This window comes from Salmo salar, chromosome ssa02, assembly GCF_905237065.1.
Source record: "Salmo salar chromosome ssa02, Ssal_v3.1, whole genome shotgun sequence".
NCBI lineage: Eukaryota > Metazoa > Chordata > Actinopteri > Salmoniformes > Salmonidae > Salmo > Salmo salar.
The window spans coordinates 83,543,523-83,568,611 of record NC_059443.1 but is presented as its reverse complement, the minus strand read 5'-3'; the positions used below and the strand labels follow the sequence as shown (position 1 = coordinate 83,568,611).

The window sequence follows — 25,089 nt, the reverse complement described above, 5'->3', positions numbered from 1 at the left end:
ATCTTCTGATTCAAAAAACGTTGCTCTTTGTGAAGGAGGTGAATTTTGCGACCAGAGATGATCAGCTCTGTGTTTATCAATGCAGAAAGTACAAGAGCTGGAAAATGTAGAAAGTGAATTAATAGTTTGTAATGGGACCTGGGAGCTACCAGGGCTGTGTATTTACATCCAACGACTACACAAGGGTGGTATTGGGATCTGAAAAGAAACGTGTGTGGATGACCAAGTTGTAACACTACATTTAGGCCTAGCTGAATGAAAATACAAATACAGTATGTCTTGATAAATGACACAAATCAATCTATACTGATTGTTCTCATGTATATTTGTGTGTGTTTGTGTCTTAAGTTTTGTTTTATGAACGTTAATAAATACACAGACGACCTTGTTCATTAGTGTGATGATTTTTATTGGTTTGTGATGATTAAAGTTAAAGCAAAGCAGCTGCAGGGATCATTTCAACAGACAGTAAAGATTCTATTTTGGAATGACTGGACAGCAGAACACCCAGAGGAACAGAATTAGAGTACAGTTCTAGAGAACACCAGCTAGAGTTCTACATTCTAGGAGAATTCCAGCCACCAGCCAGTAGTGTGCAGGATCCAGACATGACATCATGCCATGGATTTAATACCTCCTGGTGTCTAACTTTAACAAGACATGTACCCCTAATGCATCCATAGTATTACTATCTTTCTTTTATCTGGTGGAAATGGGTTTCTAAGTCCTACTCAAACCAAGCATGAGACTGAGACCAGGATTCAATCCCAGCACTTTGTCAGTTATGTGCCATTTTAAAGGTCATTTCTGATTGAACTGACATATCCTACATTCATTGTGAATGCAGTCTGATTATCATATTATATTAAGTAGCCTATTGAATCCCAGCCTGAATATTCAGTAGCCTATAGCTGGGTCAGGACTGAGTATTCAGTAGCCTATAGCAGGGTTAGGATAAGGACTGAATATTCAGTAGCCTATAGCAGGGTCAGGGTAAGGGCTGAGTATTCAGTAGCCTATAGCAGGGTTAGGGTAAGAACTGAATATTCAGTATCCTATAGCAGGGTAAGGGCTGAGTATATTATATTAAGTAGCCTATTGAATCCCAGCCTGAATATTCAGTAGTATATAGCAGGGTAAGGACTGAATATTCAGTAGCCGATAGATAGATAGACAGATAGATAGATGATAGATTGTGATATACTTAACAATAACGTTTCATGAGCTGAAATAAAAGATCCCAGAAATGTTCCATACGCACAAAAAGCCTATTTCTCTCAAATGTTGTCAACAAATTTGTTAACATACCTGTAAGTGAGCATTTTATCCTTTGTTAAGATAGTCCATCCACCTGACAGGTGTGGCATATCAAGAAGCTGATTTAACAGCATGATTATTACACAGGTGCACCTAGTGCTGGGGGCAATAACAGGCCACTCTAAAATGTGCAGTTTTGTCACACAACACAACCCAATGCCACAGTCAGCATCCTGACTGCAGGAATGTCCACCAGAGTATTTGCCAGATAATTGAATGTTCAGTTCTCTACCATATGCCACCTCCAACATTGTTTTAGAGAATTTGGCAGTACGTCATGTGAAATCCATAGATTAGGGCCTCATTTCAATTGATTGATTTCCTTATGTGAGCTGTAGCACAGCAAAATCTTTGAAATTGTTTCATGTTGCCTTTAGATTTTTGTTCAAGATAGATAGAAAGAGTGATAGGTAGGTAGGTAGGTAGGTAGATAGATAGATAGATAGATAGATAGATAGATAGATAGATAGATAGATAGATAGATAGATAGATAGATAGATAGATAGATAGATAGATAGATAGATAGATAGATAGATAGATAGATAGATAGATAGATAGATAGATAGATAGATAGATAGATAGATAGATAGATAGATAGATAGATAGATAGATAGATAGATAGATAGATAGATAGATAGATAGATAGATAGATAGATAGATAGATAGATAGATAGATAGATAGATAGATAGATAGATAGATAGATAGATAGATGGATAGATGTTATGGTACTCCAGGGTAGGGTACAGTACTCCGGCATTTGGTCATGTTGCTGGACTCTTCAGAGAAATGGCGGTGGTGTTGCTAGAGGTGATGATACGGGGCTCCAGCCTCAGTTTGATTGGTCGTTTTGGCATCAGCAGAAACTGCTTGTCCATCTCCAATGGGATCTATAGAGAATAACAGAACAGAACATAACCTTGGTTGTCCATCTCCAACAGGATCTATAGAGAATAACAGACCATGTTGAAACAGGTGCTGACCATGTTAAAACCGGTGGTGACAATGTTAAAACAGGTGGTGACCATGTTAAAACAGGTGTTGACAACGCTAAAAAAGGTCGTGACCATGTTAAAACAGGTGGTAAACTTGTTAAAACAGGTGCTGACCATGTTAAAACAGGTGGTGAACTTCTTAAAATAGGAGGTGACCATGTTAAATGGGTGCTGACCTTGCTAAAATGGGTGCGGACAGTGATAAAATAGGTACTGACCATATTTTGGGTTGACCATTTTAAAACAGGTGGTGAACTTCTTAAGCAGGTGGTGACCATGTTAAAACAGGTGGTGACCATTTTAAAACAGGTGATGACCATGTTAAGACAGGTGGTGACCATGTTAAAACAGGTGGTGAACTTGTTAAAACAGGCGGTGATCATGTTAAAACAGGTGGTGATCATGTTAAAACAGGTGGTGACTATGTTAAAACAGGTGGTGATCATGTTGAAACAGGTGGTGATCATGTTGAAACAGGTGGTGACCATGTTGAAACAGGTGGTGACCATGTTAAAACAGGTGCTGCGGCAAGTGCAGCCTCTATCCAAATCTATGAATGATACTGATGTTTTGATGATGTCATATTCTGTCTGCTCAGGTGAGCGTCTCACCTCGGTCTCGTCGCAAACGGAGAAAGTGAAACTCTGGAGGATCTCGACCATGGCCAGTTTGATCATGATCAGGGCGAAACGCATCCCGATACAGTTCCTGGGCCCCGCCCCAAACGGCATGTATGTGTACGGATCAATAGACTCCTTGTTCTCCTTACTGAACCTGGACAGGGAGAGGGCAGACACATTACACATTGTATTGTAGTTGATTTGTGGTTGTGTTTCAGACACATAATACATTGCACTGCAGTATTATAATGCCCTGTAGTTGTGGTTACGTTGTAGCAAAATTAAATAATGATCTTGTATTGTGGTATTGTGGTTGTTTTGTGGTTGAATTGTGGTTGTGTTATGGTTGACTTGTGGTTGTGTTATGGTTGACTTGTGGTTGTGTTATGGTTGACTTGTGGTTGTGTTATGGTTGACTTGTGGTTATGTTATGGTTGACTTGTGGTTGTGTTAAGGTTGACTTGTGGTTGTGTTATGGTTGACTTAAGATTGTTTTGTGGTTGTGTTATAGTTGTGTAATGGTTGACTTGTGGTTATTTTGTGGTTGTGCTGTGGTTGTGTAATGGTTGTACAGTGGTTGTATTAAGGTTGTGTTATGGTTGTATTGTGGTTGTGTAATGGTTGTACTGTGGTTGTATTAAGGTTGTGTTATGGTTAGATTGTGGTTACGGTGCGGTCCAGTACCTCTCTGGTTTGAACTCCTCAGGGTCTGACCAGATCTCTGGGTCACGGTGGAGGGTCCACGTGGGAACCAGGACAACGCAGTCTTTGGGGATGACGATGCCGTTAATCTCCACCGTCTTCTTGGCGACCCTCTCCAGTCGCGGGGCGATGGGGTACAGTCTCAGAGACTCGTTCAACACACAGTCCAAATAGTCCATCTGCATCAGAGCTTCGTACTGGATTGGAGCCTGCACCAGGGTTACATACAAATCAGAACCTCACCACATTTGACACCAGGGTTACACACACATCAGTACCTCCCCACATCTGGCACAGGGGATACACACACATCAGTACCTCAACACATCTGACATTGAAAACCTTGTTGGGGAACACAGTATCTATCTCCTCCTGCAGTTTGGTCATGGTGTGGGGGTTACCTTGTTGGGGAACACAGTATCTATCTCCTCCTGCAGTTTGGTCATGGTGTGGGGGTTACCTTGTTGGGGAACACAGTATCTATCTCCTCCTGCAGTTTGGTCATGGTGTGGGGGTTACCTTGTTGGGGAACACAGTATCTATCTCCTCCTGCAGTTTGGTCATGGTGTGGGGGTTACCTTGTTGGGGAATACAGTATCTATCTTCTCCTGCAGTTTGGTCATGGTGTGGGGGTTACCTTGTTGGGGAACACAGTATCTACCTCCTCCTGCAGTTTGGTCATGACATGGGGATTACCTTGTTGGGGAACACAGTATCTATCTCCTCCTGCAGTTTGGCCATGACATGGGGGTTGGTTGCCAGGTTATAGGCCAGGAAACTCATAGTACTGCTGCTGGTCTCGTAGCCGGCGAAGATGAAGATCATGGCCTGAGACAAGATCTCATGATCAGTCAGTCCTGTGAAGGGAGAGAGAGAGAGAGAAAGAGAGAGATGAAGAGAATAGTTTGTAACAGGTCTGTGTTTGTAACAGTAGTTTACAGGTGTGTCTTGTGTACAGGTATGTGTTTTTAACAGGTGTGTGTTTGTAACAGGTGTGTGTTTGTAACAGTAATGTACAGGTGTGTGTTTGTAACAGTAGTTTACAGGTGTGTGTTGGTAACAGTAGTTTACAGGTGTGTGTTGGTAACAGTAGTTTACATGCGTGTGTTTGTAACAGTAGTTTACAGGTGTGTGTTGGTAACAGTAGTTTACATGCGTGTGTTTGTAACAGTAGTTTACAGATGTTTGTTTGTAACAGTAGTTTACAGGTGTGTGTTGGTAACAGCAGTTTACAGGTGTGTGTTGGTGACAGCAGTTTACAGGTGTGTCACATCCTGACCAGTAAAAGGGGTTATTTGTTATTGTAGTTTGGTCAGGGTGTGGCAGGGGGTGTTTGTTTTGTGTGTTTCGGTGTTTTTGGTTTATGTTCTATATTTTCTATTTCTATGTGTATATCTAGTTTTGTTTTTCTATGTTGGGTTTTTGGCAATGACCTCCAATTAGAGGCAGCTGGTTGTTGTTGTCTCTAATTGGAGGCCATATTTAGTTGGGTTTGTTTTCACTTGTGTTTTGTGGGTGGTTATTTTCTGTATCGCCTGGGAGCCTTATGGAACTGTTATCGTCATTTGTTTATTTTGTTTAAGTGTTTCCTTTAAATAAATTAACAAGATGAGCACTTTACCCGCTGTGCCTTGGTCCAATCCTTACGACGCACATGACAGAACCACCCACCAAAAAAGGACCAAGCAGCGGAAGAAGGAGCAGCAGGAGAGATATTTGGAGTCGTGGACTTGGGAGGAGATTTTAGATGGAAAGGGACCCTGGAGGCAGGCAGGGGAGTACCGGCGACCGAAGGAGGAACTGGAGGCAGCGAAGGCAGAATGACATTTCTGGGAGAGGAAAGTAAGGGAGCAACATGAGGCCGAGAGGCAACCCCCCCCCCAAAGAAATGGGGGGGGGGCACACGGGGAGTTGGGCAGAGTCAGGATGGAGACCTGAGCCAACTCCCCGTGCTTATTATGGGGAGCGACGGATTAAGCAAATACCTTGTTATGCGGAGATATGCACTGTGTCGCCCATACGCGTGCACAGTCTGGTGCGGTCAATAAGGGCTCCGCAGCGTTGCCAGGCGAGAGTTGGCCGGCAGCCAGGGAGAAGTGCGCCGGCGCAGCGCATCTGGCCACCAGTGCATCTCCTCGGTCCAGTTTACCCTGTTCCTGCTCCTCACACTAGCCCTGAGGTGTGTGTTACTAGTCTGGCGCCTCCTAAACCAGCCCCACGCACCAGGCTTCCAGTGAGTCTGCCCAGTCCAGTACGTCCTGTTCCTGTTCCTGTTCCCTGCACTCATCCTCCAGTGCGCCTCCATAACCCGGTACAGCAAGTGCCTGCTGTGAGCACTCAGCCTCCAGCGACTCTCCTCAGCCCTGAGCCTCCAGCGGCGCTCCTCAGCCCTGAGCCTCCAGCGGTGCTCCTCAGCCCTGAGCCTCCAGCGACGCTCCACAGCCCTGAGCCTCCAGCAACGCTCCACAGCCCTGAGCCTCCAGCGACACTCTTCAGCCCTGAGCCTCCAGCGACGCTCCTCAGCCCTGAGCCTCCAGCAACGCTCCTCAGCCATGAGCCTCCAACGACGCTCCTCAGCCAGGAGCCTCCAGCGACGCTCCCCAGCCCGGAGTCTCCAGCCACGCTCCTCAGCCCGGAGTCTTCAGCCACGCTCCTCAGCCCGGAGTCTCCAGCCACGATCCTCAGCCCGGAGTCTCCAGCCACGCTCCCCAGCCTAGGGTCTTCTGAACGGGAGCTACGCCCAGAGCCAGAGCCACCTCCATAGTGGGAGGATTGGGAAGGGGGGTGTAGCACAGGGACCGTTGTTGACGGTGGCCACCCTCCCTTCCCTCCCTATAAGTTTTGAGTTATTTTTCTGGGGTTTTTGTTTTTGAGGTGCATTCGGGGTCTGCACCTTGGGGGGGGGGGTACTGTCACGTCCTGACCAGTAAAAGGGGTTATTTGTTATTGTAGTTTGGTCAGGGCGTGGCAGGGGGTGTTTGTTTTGTGTGTTTCGGTGTTTTTGGTTTATGTTCTATATTTTCTATTTCTATGTGTATATCTAGTTTTCTTTTTCTATGTTGGGTTTTTGGCAATGACCTCCAATTAGAGGCAGCTGGTTGTTGTTGTCTCTAATTGGAGGCCATATTTAGTTGGGTTTGTTTTCACTTGTGTTTTGTGGGTGGTTATTTTCTGTATAGCCTGTGAGCCTTATGGAACTGTTATCGTCGTTTGTTTATTTTGTTTAAGTGTTTCCTTTAAATTAATTAACAAGATGAGCACTTTACCCGCTGTGCCTTGGTCCAATCCTTACGACGCACATGACAAGGTGTTTGTTCGGCAGGTACCTTTAGTCTGGTCCTCTCCTGTCTTTGTGTCGCTGCCTTTCTGAGAGTCGATCATCAGCTGTAAGAAATCCACCCGACTCTGGAAGCAGATAGACATGAGGTCAAATTCGTCCAGTCACAACCAATACAAACAGATTCTATTGGATCTGGTCCAGTCACAACTAACACAAAACATATTCTACTGGATCTTGTCCAGTCACAACCAACACAAACAGATTCTAATTGATCTGGTCCAGTCACAACCAACACAAACAGATTCTAATTGATCTGGTCCAGTCACAACCAACACAAACAGATTCTAATGGATCTGGTCCAATCACAACCAACACAAACAGATTCTAATTGATCTGGTCCAGTCACAACCAACACAAACAGATTCCAATGGATCTGGTCCAATCACAACCAACATAAACAGATTCTAATGTATCTGGTCCAATCACAACCAACACAAACTGATTCTAATGGATCTCGTCCAATCACAACCAACACAAACAGATTCTAATATGAATGTAGATATTTGGGTCCCAATAATAGTTTTTTGAATTCCGACATGATATTGATATAGACATTCCATATTGGTGTCCATCACTAGTTAGATTACATAGTTACATTGTTACGTAATAAATAAATACAGAATATTACAATACAAATACAATTGTACAGATGAAAATATCAATATAACAATCAAATATGAACATAAAACATGTTTACAGTTGAGTTCCCAGTGTCACGTCCAGATTTGATCTTAGCCAGCGAGGCGTAAAAGAAGTCTGTCACCGCAGACGGGAAGAAAGAAAACTTCATCTTCTCCAAGATAGGACCTGTGAACGGAAACAAAGCTGGAGAAGGAGAGGAGAGGAACGTTTTACAGAAAGGTATACAACTTCATATGATTAAAAAGTTCAACTTTGTGTCTGTGTGTCTGGGTGTGTGTGCATGTGCGGTCTCACCGATTAGGAGGAACAGTGGGTTGAACAGGTCAAACTTGATCATTTTCTTAACATTGGAGACGAAGGGGTCTGAAGGGTTGTTCAGAGAGTCAATGTCCACACTGAAGGCTGTGCTGGTGACCACGTCCATACTGTAGGGCCCAAAGAACCTGCAACACAACCACAATTACACAACTACTGACCACAACTACACAACTACTGACCACAACCACGGACCACATCTACACAACTACTGACCACAACTACACAACTACTGACCACAACCACGGACCACATCTACACATCTACTGACCACAACTACACAACTACTAACCACAACAACTGACAACAACCACACAACTACTGACACACCACTACTCACCACACAACTACTGACCACACAACTACAGACCACAACTACTGACCACAACTGGTGACCGCACAACTACAGACCACAACTACAGACCGCACAATTGCTGACCATACAACTACTGGCCACACAACTATTGACCACGACCACAAAACAACTGACCACACAACTACTGACCACACAACTACTGACCACACCACTACTGACCACAACCACAAAACTACTGATCACACAACTACTGACCACACAACTACTGACCACACAAATACTGACCACAACCCCACAACTACTGACCACACAACTACTGACCACACAACTACTGACCACAACCAAACATCTACTGGCCACACAACTACTGACCACAACTACTGACCACAACCACACAAGTACTGACCGCACAACTACTGACTGCAACCATAAACTACCGACCACAACTACTGACCACACAACAACTGACCATAACCACACAACTACTGACCACAACCACACAACTACTGAACACACAACTACCGACCACAATTTCTCACCACAATTACTCACCACAACCACACAACTACCGACCACAACTCCTGACCACACAACTACTGACCACAATCACACAACTACTGACCACACAACTACTGACTACAACCACACATCTACTGACCACATAACTACAATGGCAAGAAAAAGTATGTGAACCGTTTGGAATTACCTGGATTTCTGCATAAATTTGTTATAAAATTTGATCTTATCTTCATCTTAGTCACAACAATAGACACACAGTCTGCTTAAACTAATAACACAAATTATTGTATTTTTCTTGTCTATATTGAATTCATCATTTTAACATTCAGTAGGTTGGAAAAAGTATGTGAACACCTACACTGAGGTCTTTTCGAATTGGAGTCAGGAGTCAGCTAACCTGGAGTCCAATCAATGAGACGAGATTGGAGATGTTGGTTTGAGCTGCCCTGCCCTATAAAAAACACTCACAAAACTTGACTTTGCTATTCACAAGAAGCATTGCCTGATGTGAACCATGCCTGGAACAAAAGAGATCCCAGAAGACCTAAGATTAAGAATTGTTAACTTGTATAAAGCTGGAAAGGGTTACAAAAGTATGTCTAAAAGCCTTGATGTTCAACAGTCCACGGTAAGACAAATTGTCTATAAATGGAGAAAGTTCAGCATTGTTGCTACTCTCCCTAGCAGTGGCCGTCCTGCAAAGATGACTGCAAGAGCACAGTGCAGAATGCTCAATGAGGTTAAGAAGAATCCTAGAGTGTCAGCTAAAGACTTACAGAAATCTCTGGAACATGCTAACATCTCTGTTGACGAGTCTACGATACGTAAAACAATAAACAAGAATGGTGCTCATGGGAGGACACCACGGAAGAAGCCACTGCTATCAAAAAAACAAACATTTCTGCACATCTGAAGTTCACAAAAGAGCACCTGGATGTTCCACAGCGCTACTGGAAAAATTGTCTGTGGACAGATGAAACTACAGTTGAGTTGTTTGGAAGGAACACCCAACACTATGTGTGGACAAAAAAAGGCACAGCACACCAACATAAAACCTCTTCCCAACTGTAAAGTATGGTGGAGGGAGCATCATTGTTTGGGGATGCTTTGCTGCCTCTGGGCCTTGACAGCTTGCTATCATCAACGGAAAAATAAATTCCCAAGTTAATCAAGACATTTTGCAGGAGATTGTAAGGCTATCTGTCTGCTAGTTGAAGCTCAACAGAAGTTGGGTGATGTAACAGGACAACGACCCAAAACACAGAAGTAAATCATCAACAGAATGGCTTCAAGAGAATAAAAAACGCCTTCTGGAGTAGCCCAGTCAGGGTCCTGACCTCAAAACGATTTAAAATGCTGTGGCATGACCTCGAGAGTGGTTCACACCAGACATCCTAAGAATATTGTGGAACTGAAACAGTTTTGTAAAGATGAATGGTCCGAAATTCCTCCTGACCGTTGTGCAGGTCTGATCCACAACTACAGAAAACGTTTGGTTGAGGTTATTGCTGCCAAAGGAGGGTCAATCAGTTATTAAATCTAAGGGTTCACATACTTCTTCCACCCTGCACTGTGAATGTTTAAGGTGTTCACGGTGTATTCAATAAAGACATAAAAACATATAATTGTTTGTGTGTTATTAGTTTAAGCATACCATGTTTGTCTATAGTTGTGACTTGAAGATCAGATCAAAGTTTATGACCAATTTATGCCGAAATCCAGGTAATTCCATAGTGTTCACATACTTTTTCTTGCCACCGCACAACTACTGACCACAACTACTGACCACACAACGACTGACCGCAACTACTGACCACACAACTACCGACCACACAATTACTGACCACACAACTACTGACCACACAATTACTGACCACACAACTACTGGCCACACAACTACTGGCCACACAACTACTGGCCACACAACTACTGACAACACAACTACGGACCACACAACTACCGACCACAACTACTGACAACACAACTACTGACCACAAACCTACTGACCACAACTACTGACCACAGCCGCACAACTACTGACCACACAACTATGGACCACAACCACACAACTACTGACCACAACTACTGACCACAACCACCCAACTACTGATCACAACTACTGACCGCACAACTACTGATGACAACCACACAAGTACTGTCCGCAACCACACAACTACTGACCACACAACTATTGACCACACAACTACTGGCCACACAACTACTGACAACACAACTACGGACCACACAACTACCGACCACAACTACTGACAACACAACTACTGACCACAAACCTACTGACCACAACTACTGACCACAGCCGCACAACTACTGACCACACAACTATGGACCACAACCACACAACTACTGACCACAACTACTGACCACAACCACCCAACTACTGATCACAACTACTGACCGCACAACTACTGATGACAACCACACAAGTACTGTCCGCAACCACACAACTACTGACCACACAAACACAGACCACACAACTACTGACCACACAACTACTGACCACACAACTATTGACCACACAACTACTGACCACACAACTATTGACCACACAACTACTGACCACACAACTACTGACCACACAAACACAGACCACACAACTACTGACCACACAACTACTGACCACACAACTATTGACCACACAACTATTGACCACACAACTACTGACCACACAACTACTGACCACACAACTACTGACCACACAACTATTGACCCCAACCACACAACTACTGACCACACAACTACTGACCACACTAGAGGTCGACCGATTATGATTTTTCGAAGCCGATTATAGATATATATAGATATATATATTTGTAATAAATGACAATTACAACAATACTGAATGAACAATGAACACTTTTATTGTAACTTAATATAATACATAAATAAAATCTATTTAGTCTCAAATAAATAATGAAACATGTTCAATTTGGTTTAAATAATGCAAAAACTAAGTGTTGGAGAAGAAAGTAAAAGTGCAACATGTGCCTTGTAACAAAGCTAACGTTTAAGTCCCTTGCTCAGAACATCAGAACATATGAAAGCTGGTGGTTCCTTTTAACATGAGTCTTCAATATTCCCAGGTAAGATGTTTTAGGTTGTAGTTAATATAGGAATTATAGGACTATTTCTCTCTATACGATTTGTATTTCATATACCTTTGACTATTGGATGTTCTTATAGGCACTTTAGTATTGCCAGTGTAACAGTATAGCTTCCGTCCCTCTCCTCGCTCCTACCTGGGCTCGAACCAGGAACACATCGACAACAGCCACCCTCGAAGCAGCGTTAGCCATGCAGAGCAAGGGGAAACAACTACTCCAAGTCTCAGAGCGAGTGCGTTTGAAACGCTATTAGCGCGCACCCGGCTAACTAGCTAGCCATTTCACATCGGTCACACCAGCCTTAAGTTCTTTGCTCAGAACATGAGAACATATGAAAGTAGTGATTCCTTTTAACATGAGTCTTCAATATTCCCAGTTGAGAAGTTTTAGGTTGTAGCTATTATAGGAATTATAGGACTATTTCTCTCTATGTTATTTGTATTTCATATACCTTTGACTATTGGATGTTCTTAAAAGCACTTTAGTATTGCCAGCCTAATCTTGGGAGGTGACAGGCTTGAAGTCATAAACAGCGCTGTGCATCCAAGCATTACTAAGAGCTGCTGTTTGAATGAATACTTACGAGCCTGCTGCTGCCTACCACTGCTCAGTCAGACTGCTCTATCAAATATCAAATCATATACTTAATCATAATATAATAAACACACAGAAATACGAGCCTTTGGTAATTAATATGGTCAAATCCAGAACCTCTCATTACGAAAATAAAACGTTTATTCTTTCAGTGAAATACAGATCCGTTCCGTATTTTATCAAATGGGTGGCAACCCTAAGTCTAAATATTACTGTTACATTGCACAACCTTCAATGTTATGTCATAGTTATTTAATATTCTTGCAAATTAATTACGGACTTTGTTCGGAATAAATGGCCTTTCAACAGTTCGCAACGAGCCCGGCGGCCCAAACTGCTGCATATACCCTGACTCTGATTGCACTGAACGCAAGAGAAGTGACATAATTTCCCTAGTTAATACTGTCTGCTAACATGAATTTATTTTAACTACATATGTAGGTTAATAAATATACTTGTGTACTGATTTCAAGAAAGGCATTGATGTTTATGGTTAGGTACGTTATTGCAACGATTGTGCTTTTTTTCGTGAATGCGCATTTGTTAAATCATCAAGTTGAAGTAGGCTGTGACTCGATGATAAATTAACAGGCACCACATTGATTATATGCAACGCAGAACAAGCTAGTTAACCTAGTAATATTATCAACCATGTGTAGTAAACTAGTGATTATGTGAAGATTGATTGTTTTTATAAGATACGTTTAATGCTAGCTAGCAACTTACCTTGGCTCCTTGCAGCTACAAGGTCCTTTTGATGCTGCAATCGCATAACAGGTGGTCAGACTGCCACGCAGTCTCCTCGTGGATTGCAATATAATCGGCCATAAACGGCGTCCAAAAAGGCCGATCACCGATTGTTATGAAATCTTGATATCTTGACCACACAACTACTGACTAAAACTACTGACCAGCTAGCAGCTTCTTTAAATAGTTCCCGCAAAACACCAGTCTCAACGTCAACAGTGAAGAGGCGACTCCGGGATTCTGGCCTTCTAGGCAGAGTTCCTCTGTCCAGTGTCTGTGTTCTTTTGCCCATTTTAATCTTTTCTTTTTTTTGGCCAGTCTGAGATATAGCTTTTTTTTAACTCTGCCTAGAAGGCCAGCATACCAGTTTGCGCTGTTCTGTGAAGGAACTAGTACACAGCGTTGTACGAGATCTTCAGTTTCTTGGCAATTTCTCGCATGGAATAGCCTTCATTTCTCAGAACAAGAATAGACTGACGAGTTTCAGAAGAAAGTCTTTGTTTCTGGACATTTCGAGCCTTTAATCAATCCCACAAATGCTGATGCTCCAGATACTCAACTAGTCTAAAGAAGGCCAGTTGTATTACTTCTTTACTCAGAACGACAGTTTTCAGCTGTGCTAACATAATTGCGAAAGGGTTTTCTAAGTGTCAAGCCAGAGATTCGAGGTTAGAGGTCAGAGGTCAGGACTCACTCCTTCAGTTCGATGGCCTGGTCTTTATCTGCCTGCTTCTTCATTCCGCTCAGCAGGTTAGAAGAGTGCTGCTTCATGATACAAAACATCTATATATATATATAGAGAGAGAGAGAGAGAGAGAGACAGAGAGAGAGGTTAGCAGAGTGCTGTTCCATGATTAGGGTTGAATGGCCATAACTCGGTTACCGAGAGTTACCGCACAAAACCACTCCCTTTTCCTGGGATAAATAACTAAGAGACACCAGTAAATTATGCTCCTTAGCTCTTGGATTCCCATTCAGGAAAAGCTAGACTAGAATAGCTTGCTGGACATTGTTGTTGTTGTTGCATTTCCTATACAAATAGACTAATCGAAGAGGGATGCAAGCTCTTGTTTGCTGAATGTTAAGAGCGAACGTGCAATGGCGGTAAGCTATAGCAGTTATTTACTCAGACTCATATAACAATTAAATCTTTGTGAAGAGAAGTGAAAGCCATCTGCATCTAATTCTAGTCCTATATTATGATTCAAGCATGTCATTAGAATGAAGAAGATAGGGGTCCTGGGTATCGCAGTGGTCAAAAGCCCTGCACAGCCTGGTGTTCGATCCCAGGCTGTGTCACAACCGACCTTGACCGTGAACCCCAAAGGATTGCACATAATTGGCCCAGAGCCATCCGGGACCTTGGCTTATCGTGCTTTAGCGACTCTGTGTGACAGGGCCGGGCGCCTGCAAACTGACTCTGGTTGTCAGTCGAACGGTGTTTCACATTAGTGATGCTGACATCTGGGTCAAGCAAGAAGTAGGTGGTCATGTGTTTCACATTAGTGCTGCTGACATCCGGTGAAACTGGAAGTAGGTGGTCAAACGGGTCATGTTTCAGAGGACGCATGACTCCACCTTTGAACAATAATCTAAATAAGGTATCTGTTTATTATATTTAATAAATTTGCAAAAATGTCAAAAAAACGGTTTTCACTTTGTCATTGTGTGTAGTAGATTGATGAGGGAAAATATGTATTTAATACATTTTAGAATAAGGCTGTAACGTAACAAAATGTGGAAAAAGGGTCTGAATACTTTCCGAATGCACTGTATATACTGTTTCTAGTAAAGGCTCATCCTATTTAGCTATTGCTGTATAAATACTATTCTATCGATGTATTCTACAGATTTGCTATATAATCTGTCTACATACTGTCCATAATGTCTGTACATCCCATCACATATATACATATATATAATTTTATACTCCAGACTTCGACATTGCTCATCCTAATATTTCTATATTTCTTAATTCCATTATTTTTCTTTTAGACTATTGTGTATTGTTGTGTATTGTTAAATATTAGCGCATTTCACTACCCCCGCATCTGCTAAATATGTGTTTTCTACAAATACAATTTGATTTGATTTAGGTTTGAGTTCATAACAAGCGATGAGTTTATAAAGAGTTTATAACAAGCTATAATGAGTTTATAAAGAGTTTATAACAAGTCATAATGAGTTTATAAAGAGTTTATAACTAGCTATAATGAGTTTATAAAGAGTTTATAACAAGCTATAAAGAGTTAATAGTTTATAACAAGCTATAATGAGTTTATAAAGAGTTTATAACAAGCTATAATAAGTTAAAGAGTTTATAACAAGCTATAATGAGTTTATATAGAGTTTACAACAAACTATAATGAGTTTATAACAAGTTAATTACAAGCTATAATAAAGCACTTATAAAGAGTTTATAACACGTTTATAACAAGCTATAATGAGTTTATAAAGAGTTTATAACAAGCTATAATGAGTTTATAAAGAGTTTATAACAAGCTATAATGAGTTTGTAAAGAGTTTATAACAAACTATAATGAGTTTATAAAGAGTTTATAATGAGCTATAATGAGTTTATAAAGAGTTTCTAACGAGCTACAATGACATAATAGAGTTTATAACAAACTATAATGAGATAAAGAGTTTATAACAAGCTATAATGAGGTTAAGAGTTTATAACAAGCTATAATGAGTTTATGAAGAGTTTATAACAAGCTAAAATGAGATAATAAAGAGTTTATAACAAGCTATAAAGCGTTTATAACATGTTGATAAAACATAGAAAGGGAGAGATGGAGGGATGGTTCTACCTCTTTTAGTCGTCCAGAGGTAAAGGAAGGTGAGAGGACACTGCGGATCCGTCTCCATGTATCGTCCTCGGCAAAGGACACCGCATCAAACAGCTCGCCGTTCAGATGGAACTTCTAATACATGGAGGGCAGTTGTATTAATTATCAAACAGCTCACCATTCAGACAGAATTCTAAAACATGGAGGACAGTTGTATTAATTATCAAACAGCTCACCATTCAGACAGAATTCTAAAACATGGAGGACAGTTGTATTAATGATCAAACAGCTCACTGTTCAGACAGAAGTCCTAAAACACGGAGGACAGTTGTATTAATGATCAAACAGCTCACTGTTCAGACAGAAGTCCTAAAACACGGAGGACAGTTGTATTAATTATCAAACAGCTCACCATTCAGACAGTTATAACAATTATATGATTTAATAATGATCATAGTATTTCTTTATTTGTTTCTATCTTCTGAGCTCGTGCTGCTAGGTGACCTAAACTGGCACATGCTTAACACCCCAGTCATCCTACAATCTAAGCTTGATGCCCTCAATTTTACAAATATTATCAATGAACCTACAAGGTACCACCCCAAAGCCGTAAACACGGGCACCCTCAAAGATATCATCCTAACCAACTTGCCCTCTAAATTAGAGGTCGACCGATTATGATTTTTCAACGCCGATACCGATTATTGGAGGGCCCAAAAAAGGCGATACCGATTAATCGCCCGTTTTTTAAATTAATTTATATGTAATAATGACAATTACAACAATACTGAATGAACACTTATTTTATCTTAATATAATACATCAATAAAATCAATTTAGCCTCAAACAAATAATGAAACATGTTCAATTTGGTTTAAATAATGCAAAAACAAAGTGTTGGAGAAGAAAGTAAAAGTGCAATATGTGCCATGTAACAAAGCTAACGTTTAAGTTCCTTGCTCAGAACATATGAAAGCTGGTGGTTCCTTTTAACATGAGTCTTCAATATTCCCAGGTAAGATGTTTTAGGTTGTAGTTATTATAGGAATTATAGGACTATTTCTCTCTATACGATTTGTATTTCATATACCTTTGACTATTGGATGTTCTTACAGGCACTTTAGTATTGCCAGTGTAACAGTATAGCTTCCGTCCCTCTCCTCGCTCCTACCTGGGCTCGAACCAGGAACACATCGACAACAGCCACCCTCGAAGCAGCGTTACCCATGCTGAGCAAGGGGAAACAACTACTCCAAGTCTCAGAGCGAGTGACGTTTGAAACGCTATTAGCGCACACCCGGCTAACTAGCTGGCCATTTCACATCAGTTACACCAGCCTAATCTTGGGAGTTGAGAAGCTTGAAGTCATAAACAGCGCAATGCATTGCGAAGGGCTGCTGGCAAAACGCACGAAAGTGCTATTTTGAATGAATGCTTAGGAGCCTGCTGCTGCCTACCATCGCTCAGTCAGACTGCTCTATCAAATCATAGACTTAATTATAACATAATAACACACAGAAATACGAGCCTTAGGTCATTAATATGGTCGAATCTGGAAACTATAATCTCGAAAACAAAAAGTTATTCCTGTTACATTGCACAACCTTCAATGTTATGTCATAATTACGTAGAATTCTGGCAAATTAGTTCGCAACGAGCCAGGCGGCCCAAACTGTTGCATATACCCTGACTGCGTGCAATGAACGCAAAATTACACAATTTCACCTGGTTAATATTGCCTGCTAACCTGGATTTCTTTTAGCTAAATATGCAGGTTTAAAAATATATACTTCTGTGTATTGATTTTAAGAAAGGCATTGATGTTTATGGTTAGGTACAGTCGTGCAACGATTGTGCTTTTTTTCACAAATCCGCTTTTGTTAAATCATCCCCCGTTTGGCGAAGTCGGCTGTCTTTATTAGGAAGATATAGTCTTCACAGTTCGCAACGAGCCAGGCGGCCCAAACTGCTGCATATACCCTGATTCTGTTTGCAAGAGAAGTGACACATTTTCCCTAGTTAAAAGAAATTCATGTTAGCAGGCAATATTAACTAAATATGCAGGTTTAAAAATATATACTTGTGTATTGATTTTAAGAAAGGCGTTGATGTTTATGGTTGGAGCAACGTGTACCTAAGAGGTTATATGCAACGCAGGACAGGCTAGATAAACTAGTAATATCATCAACCATGTGTAGTTAACTAGTGATTATGATTGATTGATTGTTTTTATAAGATAAGTTTAATGCTAACTAGCAACTTACATTGGCTTCTTACTGCATTCGCGTGGAGTGCAATGTAAAGCAGGTGGTTAGAGTGTTGGACTAGTTAACCGTAAGGTTACAAGATTGAATACCTGAGCTGACTAGGTAAAAATCTGTCGTTCTGCCCCTGAACAAGGCAGTTAACCCACCGTTCCTAGGCCGTCATTGAAAGTAAGAATGTGTTCTTAACTGACTTGCCTAGTTAAATAAAGGTCTTTAAAAAAAATGGCACATTTAAAAAAAAAAATAATTTAATCGGTCAAATCGGCGTCCAAAAATACAGATTTCCGATTGTTATGAAAACTTGAAATAGGCCCTAATTAATCGGCCATTCCGATTAATCGGTAAACCTCTACTCTAAATACACCTCTGCTGTTTTCAACCAAGATCTCAGCGATCACTGCCTCATTGCCTGCATCCGTAATGGGTCAAACGACCTCCACTCATCAATGTCAAATGCTCCCTGAAAGACTTCAGCGAGCAGGCCTTTCTAATCGACCTGTCCCGGGTATCCTGGAAGGATATTGACCTCATCCCGTCAGTAGAGGATGCCTGGTTATTTTTTTTAAATGCCTTCCTCACCATCTTAAATAAGAATGCCCCATTCAAGAAATGTAGAACCAGGAACAGATATAGCCCTTGGTTCTCTCCAGACCTGACCGACCTTAACCAACACAAAAACATCCTGTGGCATTCTGCATTAGCATCGAACAGCCCCCGTGATATGCAACTTTTAAGGGAAGTTAGAAACCAATATACACAGGCAGTTAGAAAACCCAAGGCTAGCTTTTTCAAGTAGAAATTTGCTTCCTGCAACACAAACTCAAAAAAGTTCTGGGACACTGTAAAGTCCATGGAGAATAAGAACACCTCCTCCCAGCTGCCCACTGCACTGAGGATAGGAAACTCTGTCACCACCGATAAATCCACTACAATTGAGAATTTCAAGAAGCATTTTTCTACGGCTGGCCATGCTTTCCACCTGGCTACCCCTACCCCGGTCAACAGCACTGCACCCCCCACAGCAACTCGCCCAAGCCTTCCCCATTTCTCCTTCTCCCAAATCCAGTCAACTGATGTTCTGAAAGAGCTGCAAAATCTGGACCCCTACAAATCAGCAGGTCTAGACAATCTGGACCCTTTCTTTCTAAAATGATCTGCCGAAATTGTTGCAACCCCTATTACTAACCTGTTCAACCTCTCTTTCGTGTCGTCTGAGATTCCCAAAGATCGGAAAGCAGCTGCGGTCATCCCCCTCTTCAAAGGGGGGGACACTCTTGACCCAAACTGCTACAGAGCTATATCTATCCTACCCTGCCTTTCTAAGGTCTTCGAAAGCCAAGTCAACAAACAGATTACCGACCATTTAGAATCCCACCGCACCTTCTCTGCTATGCAATCTGGTTTCAGAGCTGGTCATGGGTGCACCTAAGCCACGCTCAAGGTCCTAAACGATATCTTAACCGCCATCGATAAGAAACAATACTGTGCAGCCGTATTCATTGACCTGGCCAAGGCTTTCGACTCTGTCAATCACCACATCCTCATCGGCAGACTCAATAGCCTTGGTTTCTCAAATGATTGCCTCGCCTGGTTCACCAACTACTTCTCTGATAGAGTTCAGTGTGTCAAATCGGATGGCCTGTTGTCCAGGCCTCTGGCAGTCTCTATGGAGGTGCCACAGGGTTCAATTCTTGGGCCGACTCTTTTCTCTGTATACATCAATGATGTCGCTCTTGCTGCTGGTGAGTCTTTGATCCACCTCTACGCAGACGACACCATTATGTATACTACTGGCCCATCTTTGGACACTGTGTTACCAACCCTCCAGACGAGCTTCAATGCCCTACAACTCTCCTTCCGTGGTCTCCAACTGCTCTTAAATAAAAGTAAAACTAAATGCATGCTCTTCAACCGATCGCTGCCTGCACTTGCCCGCCCGTCCAGCATCACTACTCTGGACGGTTCCGACTTGGACAACTACAAATACCTAGGTGTCTGGTTAGACTGTAAACTCTCTTTCCAGACTCACATCAAACATCTCCAATTCAAAGTGAAATCTAGAATTGGCTTCCTATTTCGCAACAAAGCATCCTTCACTCATGCTGCCAAACATACCCTTGTAAAACTGACCATCCTACCGATCCTCGACTTCGGCAATGTCATTTACAAAATAGCCTCCAATACCCTACTCAATAAATTGGATGCAGTCTATCACAGTGCCATCCGTTTTGTCACCAAAGCCCCATATACTACACACCACTGCGACCTGTACGCTCTCGTTGGCTGGCCCTCGCTTCATACTCGTCCAGGTCATCTACAAGACCCTGCTAGGTAAAGTCCCCACTTATCTCAGCTTGCTGGTCACCATAGCAGCACCCACCTGTAGCACGCGCTCCAGCAGGTATATGTCTCTAGTCACCCCCAAAGCAAATTCCTCCTTTGGCCGCCTCTCCTTCCAGTTCTCTGCTGCCAATGACTGGAATGAACTACAAAAATCTCTGAAACTGGAAACACTGATCTCCCTCACTAGCTTTAAGCACCAGCTGTCAGAGCAGCTCACAGATTACTGCACCTGTACATAGCCCATCTATAATTTAGCCCAAACAACTACCTCTTCCCCTACTGTATTTATTTATTTTGCTCCTTTGCACCCCATTATTTCTATTTCTACTTTGCACATTCTTCCACTGCAAGTCTACCATTCCAGTGTTTTACTTGCTATATTGTATTTAATTCACCACCATGGCCTTTTTTTGCCTTTACCTCCCTTATCTCACCTCATTTGCTCACATTGTATATAGACTTATTTTTCTACTGTATTATTGACTGTATGTTTGTTTTACTCCATGTGTAACTCTGTGTTGTTGTATGTGTCAAACTGCTGTGCTTTATCTTGGCCAGGTCGCAACTGTAAATGAGAACTTGTTCTCAACTTGCCTACCTGGTTAAATAAAGGTGAAATAAAATAAAATAAATACAACTTTACATAATATTCACACTACTTTAAAATGTATGAATAATGAATGCCACAAATAATGCATTAATAATATCAGTAATAATTTTAGGGTTATTATTTTTCCGATTATCATTAGGGGTGTGTGTGTGTGTGTGTGTGTGTGTGTGTGTGTGTGTGTGTGTGTGTGTGTGTGTGTGTGTGTGTGTGTGTGTGTGTGTGTGTGTGTGTGTGTGTGTCTCACCATGCGGTTGGTGAAGATGTTGAAACACTCTTTAATCAGGACGGTCTTGATCATGCTTTTGTCCATGGTACACAGAACAGGCTGCCTCCCATCATAGATCCTTCACAGAGGAGAAACATACCTGGCTTTAACCACTATATATACACCTACATGGTACACAGAACAGGCTGCCTCCCATCATAGATCCTTCACAGAGGAGAAACACACCTGGCTTTAACCACTATATATACACCTACATGGTACACAGAACAGGCTGCCTCCCATCATAGATCCTTCACAGAGGAGAAACACACCTGGCTTTAACCACTATATATACACCTACATGGTACACAGAACAGGCTGCCTCCCATCATAGATCCTTCACAGAGGAGAAACACACCTGGCTTTAACCACTATATATACACCTACATGGTACACAGAACAGGCTGCCTCCCATCATAGATCCTTCACAGAGGAGAAACACACCTGGCTTTAACCACTATATATACACCTACATGGTACACAGAACAGACTGCCTCCCATCATAGATCCTTCACAGAGGAGAAGCACACACCTGGCTTTAACCACTATATATACACCTACATGATACACAGAACAGACTGCCTGCCATCATAGATCTTTCACAGAGGCAATTTGTTAGTCACAGCCTCATTCTAAAATTGATTAAATAAATAAAACCCCACATAAATCTTCACACAATACCCCATAATGAGAAGCGAAAAACAGAAAAACCTTATTTACATAAGTATTCAGACCCTTTGCTATGAGACTCCAAATTGAGCTCAGGTGCATCCTGTTTCCATTGATCATGCTTGAGATGTGTCTACAACTTGATTGGAGTCCACTTGTGGTAAATTCCACTGATTGAACCTTATTTGGAAAAGCACACACCTGTCGATATAAGGTCCCACACTTGACAGTGCATGTCAGAGCAAAAACCAAGCCATGAGGTCAAAGGAATCATCCATAGAGCTCAGAGACAGGATTGTGTCGAGCCACAGATCTGGGGAACATTTCTGGAGCATTGAAGGTCCCTAAGAACACAGTGGCCTCCATCATTCTTTAATCAAAGAAATCTGGAACCACCAAGACTCTTCCTAGAGCTGGCCACCAAGCCAAACTGAGCAATCAGGGGAGAAGGGCCTTGGTCAGGGAGGTGACCAAGAACCCGATGGTCACTCTGACAGAGCTCCAGAGTTCCTCTGTGGAGATGGGAGAACCTTCCAGGAGGAGAAACATCTCTACAGCACTCCACCAATCAGGCATTTATGGTAGTGGCCAGACGGAAGCCACTCCTCTGTAAAGTGGTAAATGACAGCCCGCATGGAGTTTGCCAAAAGGTACATAAAGACTCTCAGACCATGAGAAACAAGGTTCTCTGGTCTGACGAAACCAAGATTAAACTGGAGGAAACCTGGCACCATCCCTACGGTGAAGCATGGTGGTGGCAGCATCATGATGTGGGGATGTTTTTCAGTGCCAGGGACTGGCAGACTAGTCAGGATTGAGGGACAGATGAACGGAGAAAAGTACAGAGAGATCCTTGATGAAAACTTGCTCAAGAGCTCTCAGGACCTCAGACTGGGGTGAAGGTTCACCTTCCAGCATGACAACAACCCTAAGCACACAGCCAAGACAACGCAGGAGTGGCTTTGGGACAAGTCTCTGAATGTCCTTGAGTGGCCCAGCCAGAGACCGGATCTGCAAAGAAGAATTGGAGAAACTCCCCAAATATTGGTGTGCCAAGCTTGTACCATTATACACAAGAAGACGCGAGGCTGTAATTTCTGCCAAAAGTGCTTCAACAAAGTACAGAGTAAAGGGACTGAATACTTATGTAAATATAATATTTCAGTTTGACATTTTTTATATATTTGCAAAAAAATCTAAAAATCAGTTTTTGATTTGTCATTATGGGGTATTGTGTGTGTAGATTGATGAGGGAAAAAACAATTAAATCCATTTTAGAATAAGGCTGTAATGTAACAAAATGTGGAAAAGGTGAAGAGGTCTGAGTACACCTACAATCCTACATGATACACAGAACAGACTCCCTCCCATCATAGATCCTTCACAGAGGAGAAACACAGACACACATTTAACCACCTCATATAAAACTACAAAGAAAACATTATTCTGGTTGCTGATATAATTAATACTATTCCTCATGGTCACATGACAGCTCGAGCAGGTGATTCATTGAAAGAACCTAGTACAGTTGTGAGTCATAATAGTACGGTACAGCCAACTGAACTCACCCCCAGATTCTCCCGTACTTCTGAAAGCACTCTGTGTCAAAGTTAGTGAAACCCTGCACACAGAGAGACAGAGAGGTAGAGAGAGAGAGAGAGAGCGATAGAGAGACAGAGAGGTAGAGAGAGAGAGAGAGAGAGATAGAGAGAGGTAGAGAGAGAGAGCGAGAGAGACAAAGAGAGAAAGAAACAAAACAGCTGATTCATGCCTGGTCATGTAGGTGTGTCTTACTCCTGAACAGAGAACACACCTGAAACAGGTGAGGGTTGAGGAGGGTTTGTTATTTTCTATGGTACCCAGGGTCAAGCAACACAAATGCTACACTGATCATATCTCATTTCACCTTTTATTTATCTATTTTTCAAACAACTGGCTAGTCCTCTTTTTCCTTCTCAATGTATTGTTTTACATGGGGGGAAAATACACAATTGTTTAAAATATGAAAGAGATGTTTATCCTGAATGTGTACTAACCTTTTTATACTCCATCATTGTGCCAATGTAAGGTAGGGGTTTGGGACCAGGGACACCCATCTTAGTGAAAACACCATAGGGCCAGTACCCGTACCTGTACACACAAGTTAACTAGTAATATGTTCTACAGAAGTATAAAAAATATATATCTTATCTTGCATTGTTGGAAGAGGACCCCTAACTAAGCATTTCACTGCTAGTCTACACCGGTTAACTACGATAAATGTGACAAATAACATTTGATTTGATGTAAGTCCTTACACTACTATTAGGGTGATGAGGAGGGCTAGGAGGGTCCACGTCTCAGCGGAGAAGTATGGCAGAAAACTCATCATCTTTCCTCCGGTTTGGCTCACTGCCGCTTCTGAAAACAAAGGCTCCGTTTTCTCTCAGGTTCGTTCAGGTTCACTTGTCTAATGGTCTGACAGGTTTTGAGTTGTTTTCTCTGTCAGGTTCTAGTGTGGTTCTTCTGTGCACGCGGCAGATCTCAACTACCGACCGTTGCTCTTCTCCCTACTCTGTCTGAGACCGTGCAGGTTACAAGTTATTATTGTATCAGGTGGGAAAAGCACATGTGTGATGGTAGCTAGAATAATGATGTCACAATGGAATTTGGGGTTTGCTTTCAAAATAAGAGTTCCATACTGAAACTGATGCAAACAGATACATATAGTGGAATAATGCCATATTTGGATTAGATCATGCTAAACAAGGTTAGAATGTTGTTATATGAATTAAACAAAAGACAATAAGTAGGTAATTTGACACACAACAAAAATGTGTTGAAGTCGCACTGTGGCTGTATTATAATTGATTTGGGACATACTTCTATTTTACTGTACAGCGTTACCTCTGGATCTTGGGTCCATGAAATGTGAAG

At 42.0% G+C, this 25,089-nt stretch overlaps 1 protein-coding gene across 1 annotated transcript; it reads right to left on the bottom strand.

Annotated features, from left to right (window-relative positions):
• Positions 1 to 1,899: 1,899 nt before the first annotated feature.
• Positions 1,900 to 24,776, bottom strand: LOC106591782 (cytochrome P450 3A27). Its single transcript, XM_045711245.1, has 13 exons — positions 24,471 to 24,776; positions 24,210 to 24,303; positions 23,742 to 23,794; positions 21,484 to 21,583; positions 16,041 to 16,154; positions 13,922 to 14,010; positions 7,909 to 8,057; positions 7,670 to 7,797; positions 6,959 to 7,037; positions 4,329 to 4,489; positions 3,615 to 3,841; positions 2,922 to 3,084; positions 1,900 to 2,205 (listed from the first exon to the last, which is right to left on the bottom strand). Exons 1-13 carry the CDS (start codon positions 24,542 to 24,544, stop codon positions 2,080 to 2,082), a joined length of 1,557 nt encoding a protein of 518 aa, XP_045567201.1. The 5' UTR covers positions 24,545 to 24,776; the 3' UTR covers positions 1,900 to 2,079.
• Positions 24,777 to 25,089: the final 313 nt, after the last annotated feature.

Bases quoted from the DNA above. Each gene is read 5' to 3' on its own strand.
- LOC106591782 (XM_045711245.1), bottom strand. From the start codon at position 24,544: ATGATGAGTTTTCTGCCATACTTCTCCGCTGAGACGTGGACCCTCCTA. The intron at 21,584-23,741 runs GTGAGTTCAGTT...TCCTCTGTGAAG, and splicing joins AAGTACGGGAGAATCTGGGG to GATCTATGATGGGAGGCAGC. The intron at 4,490-6,958 runs GTACCTGCCGAA...CTCCCTTCACAG, and splicing joins AGGAGAGGACCAGACTAAAG to GACTGACTGATCATGAGATC.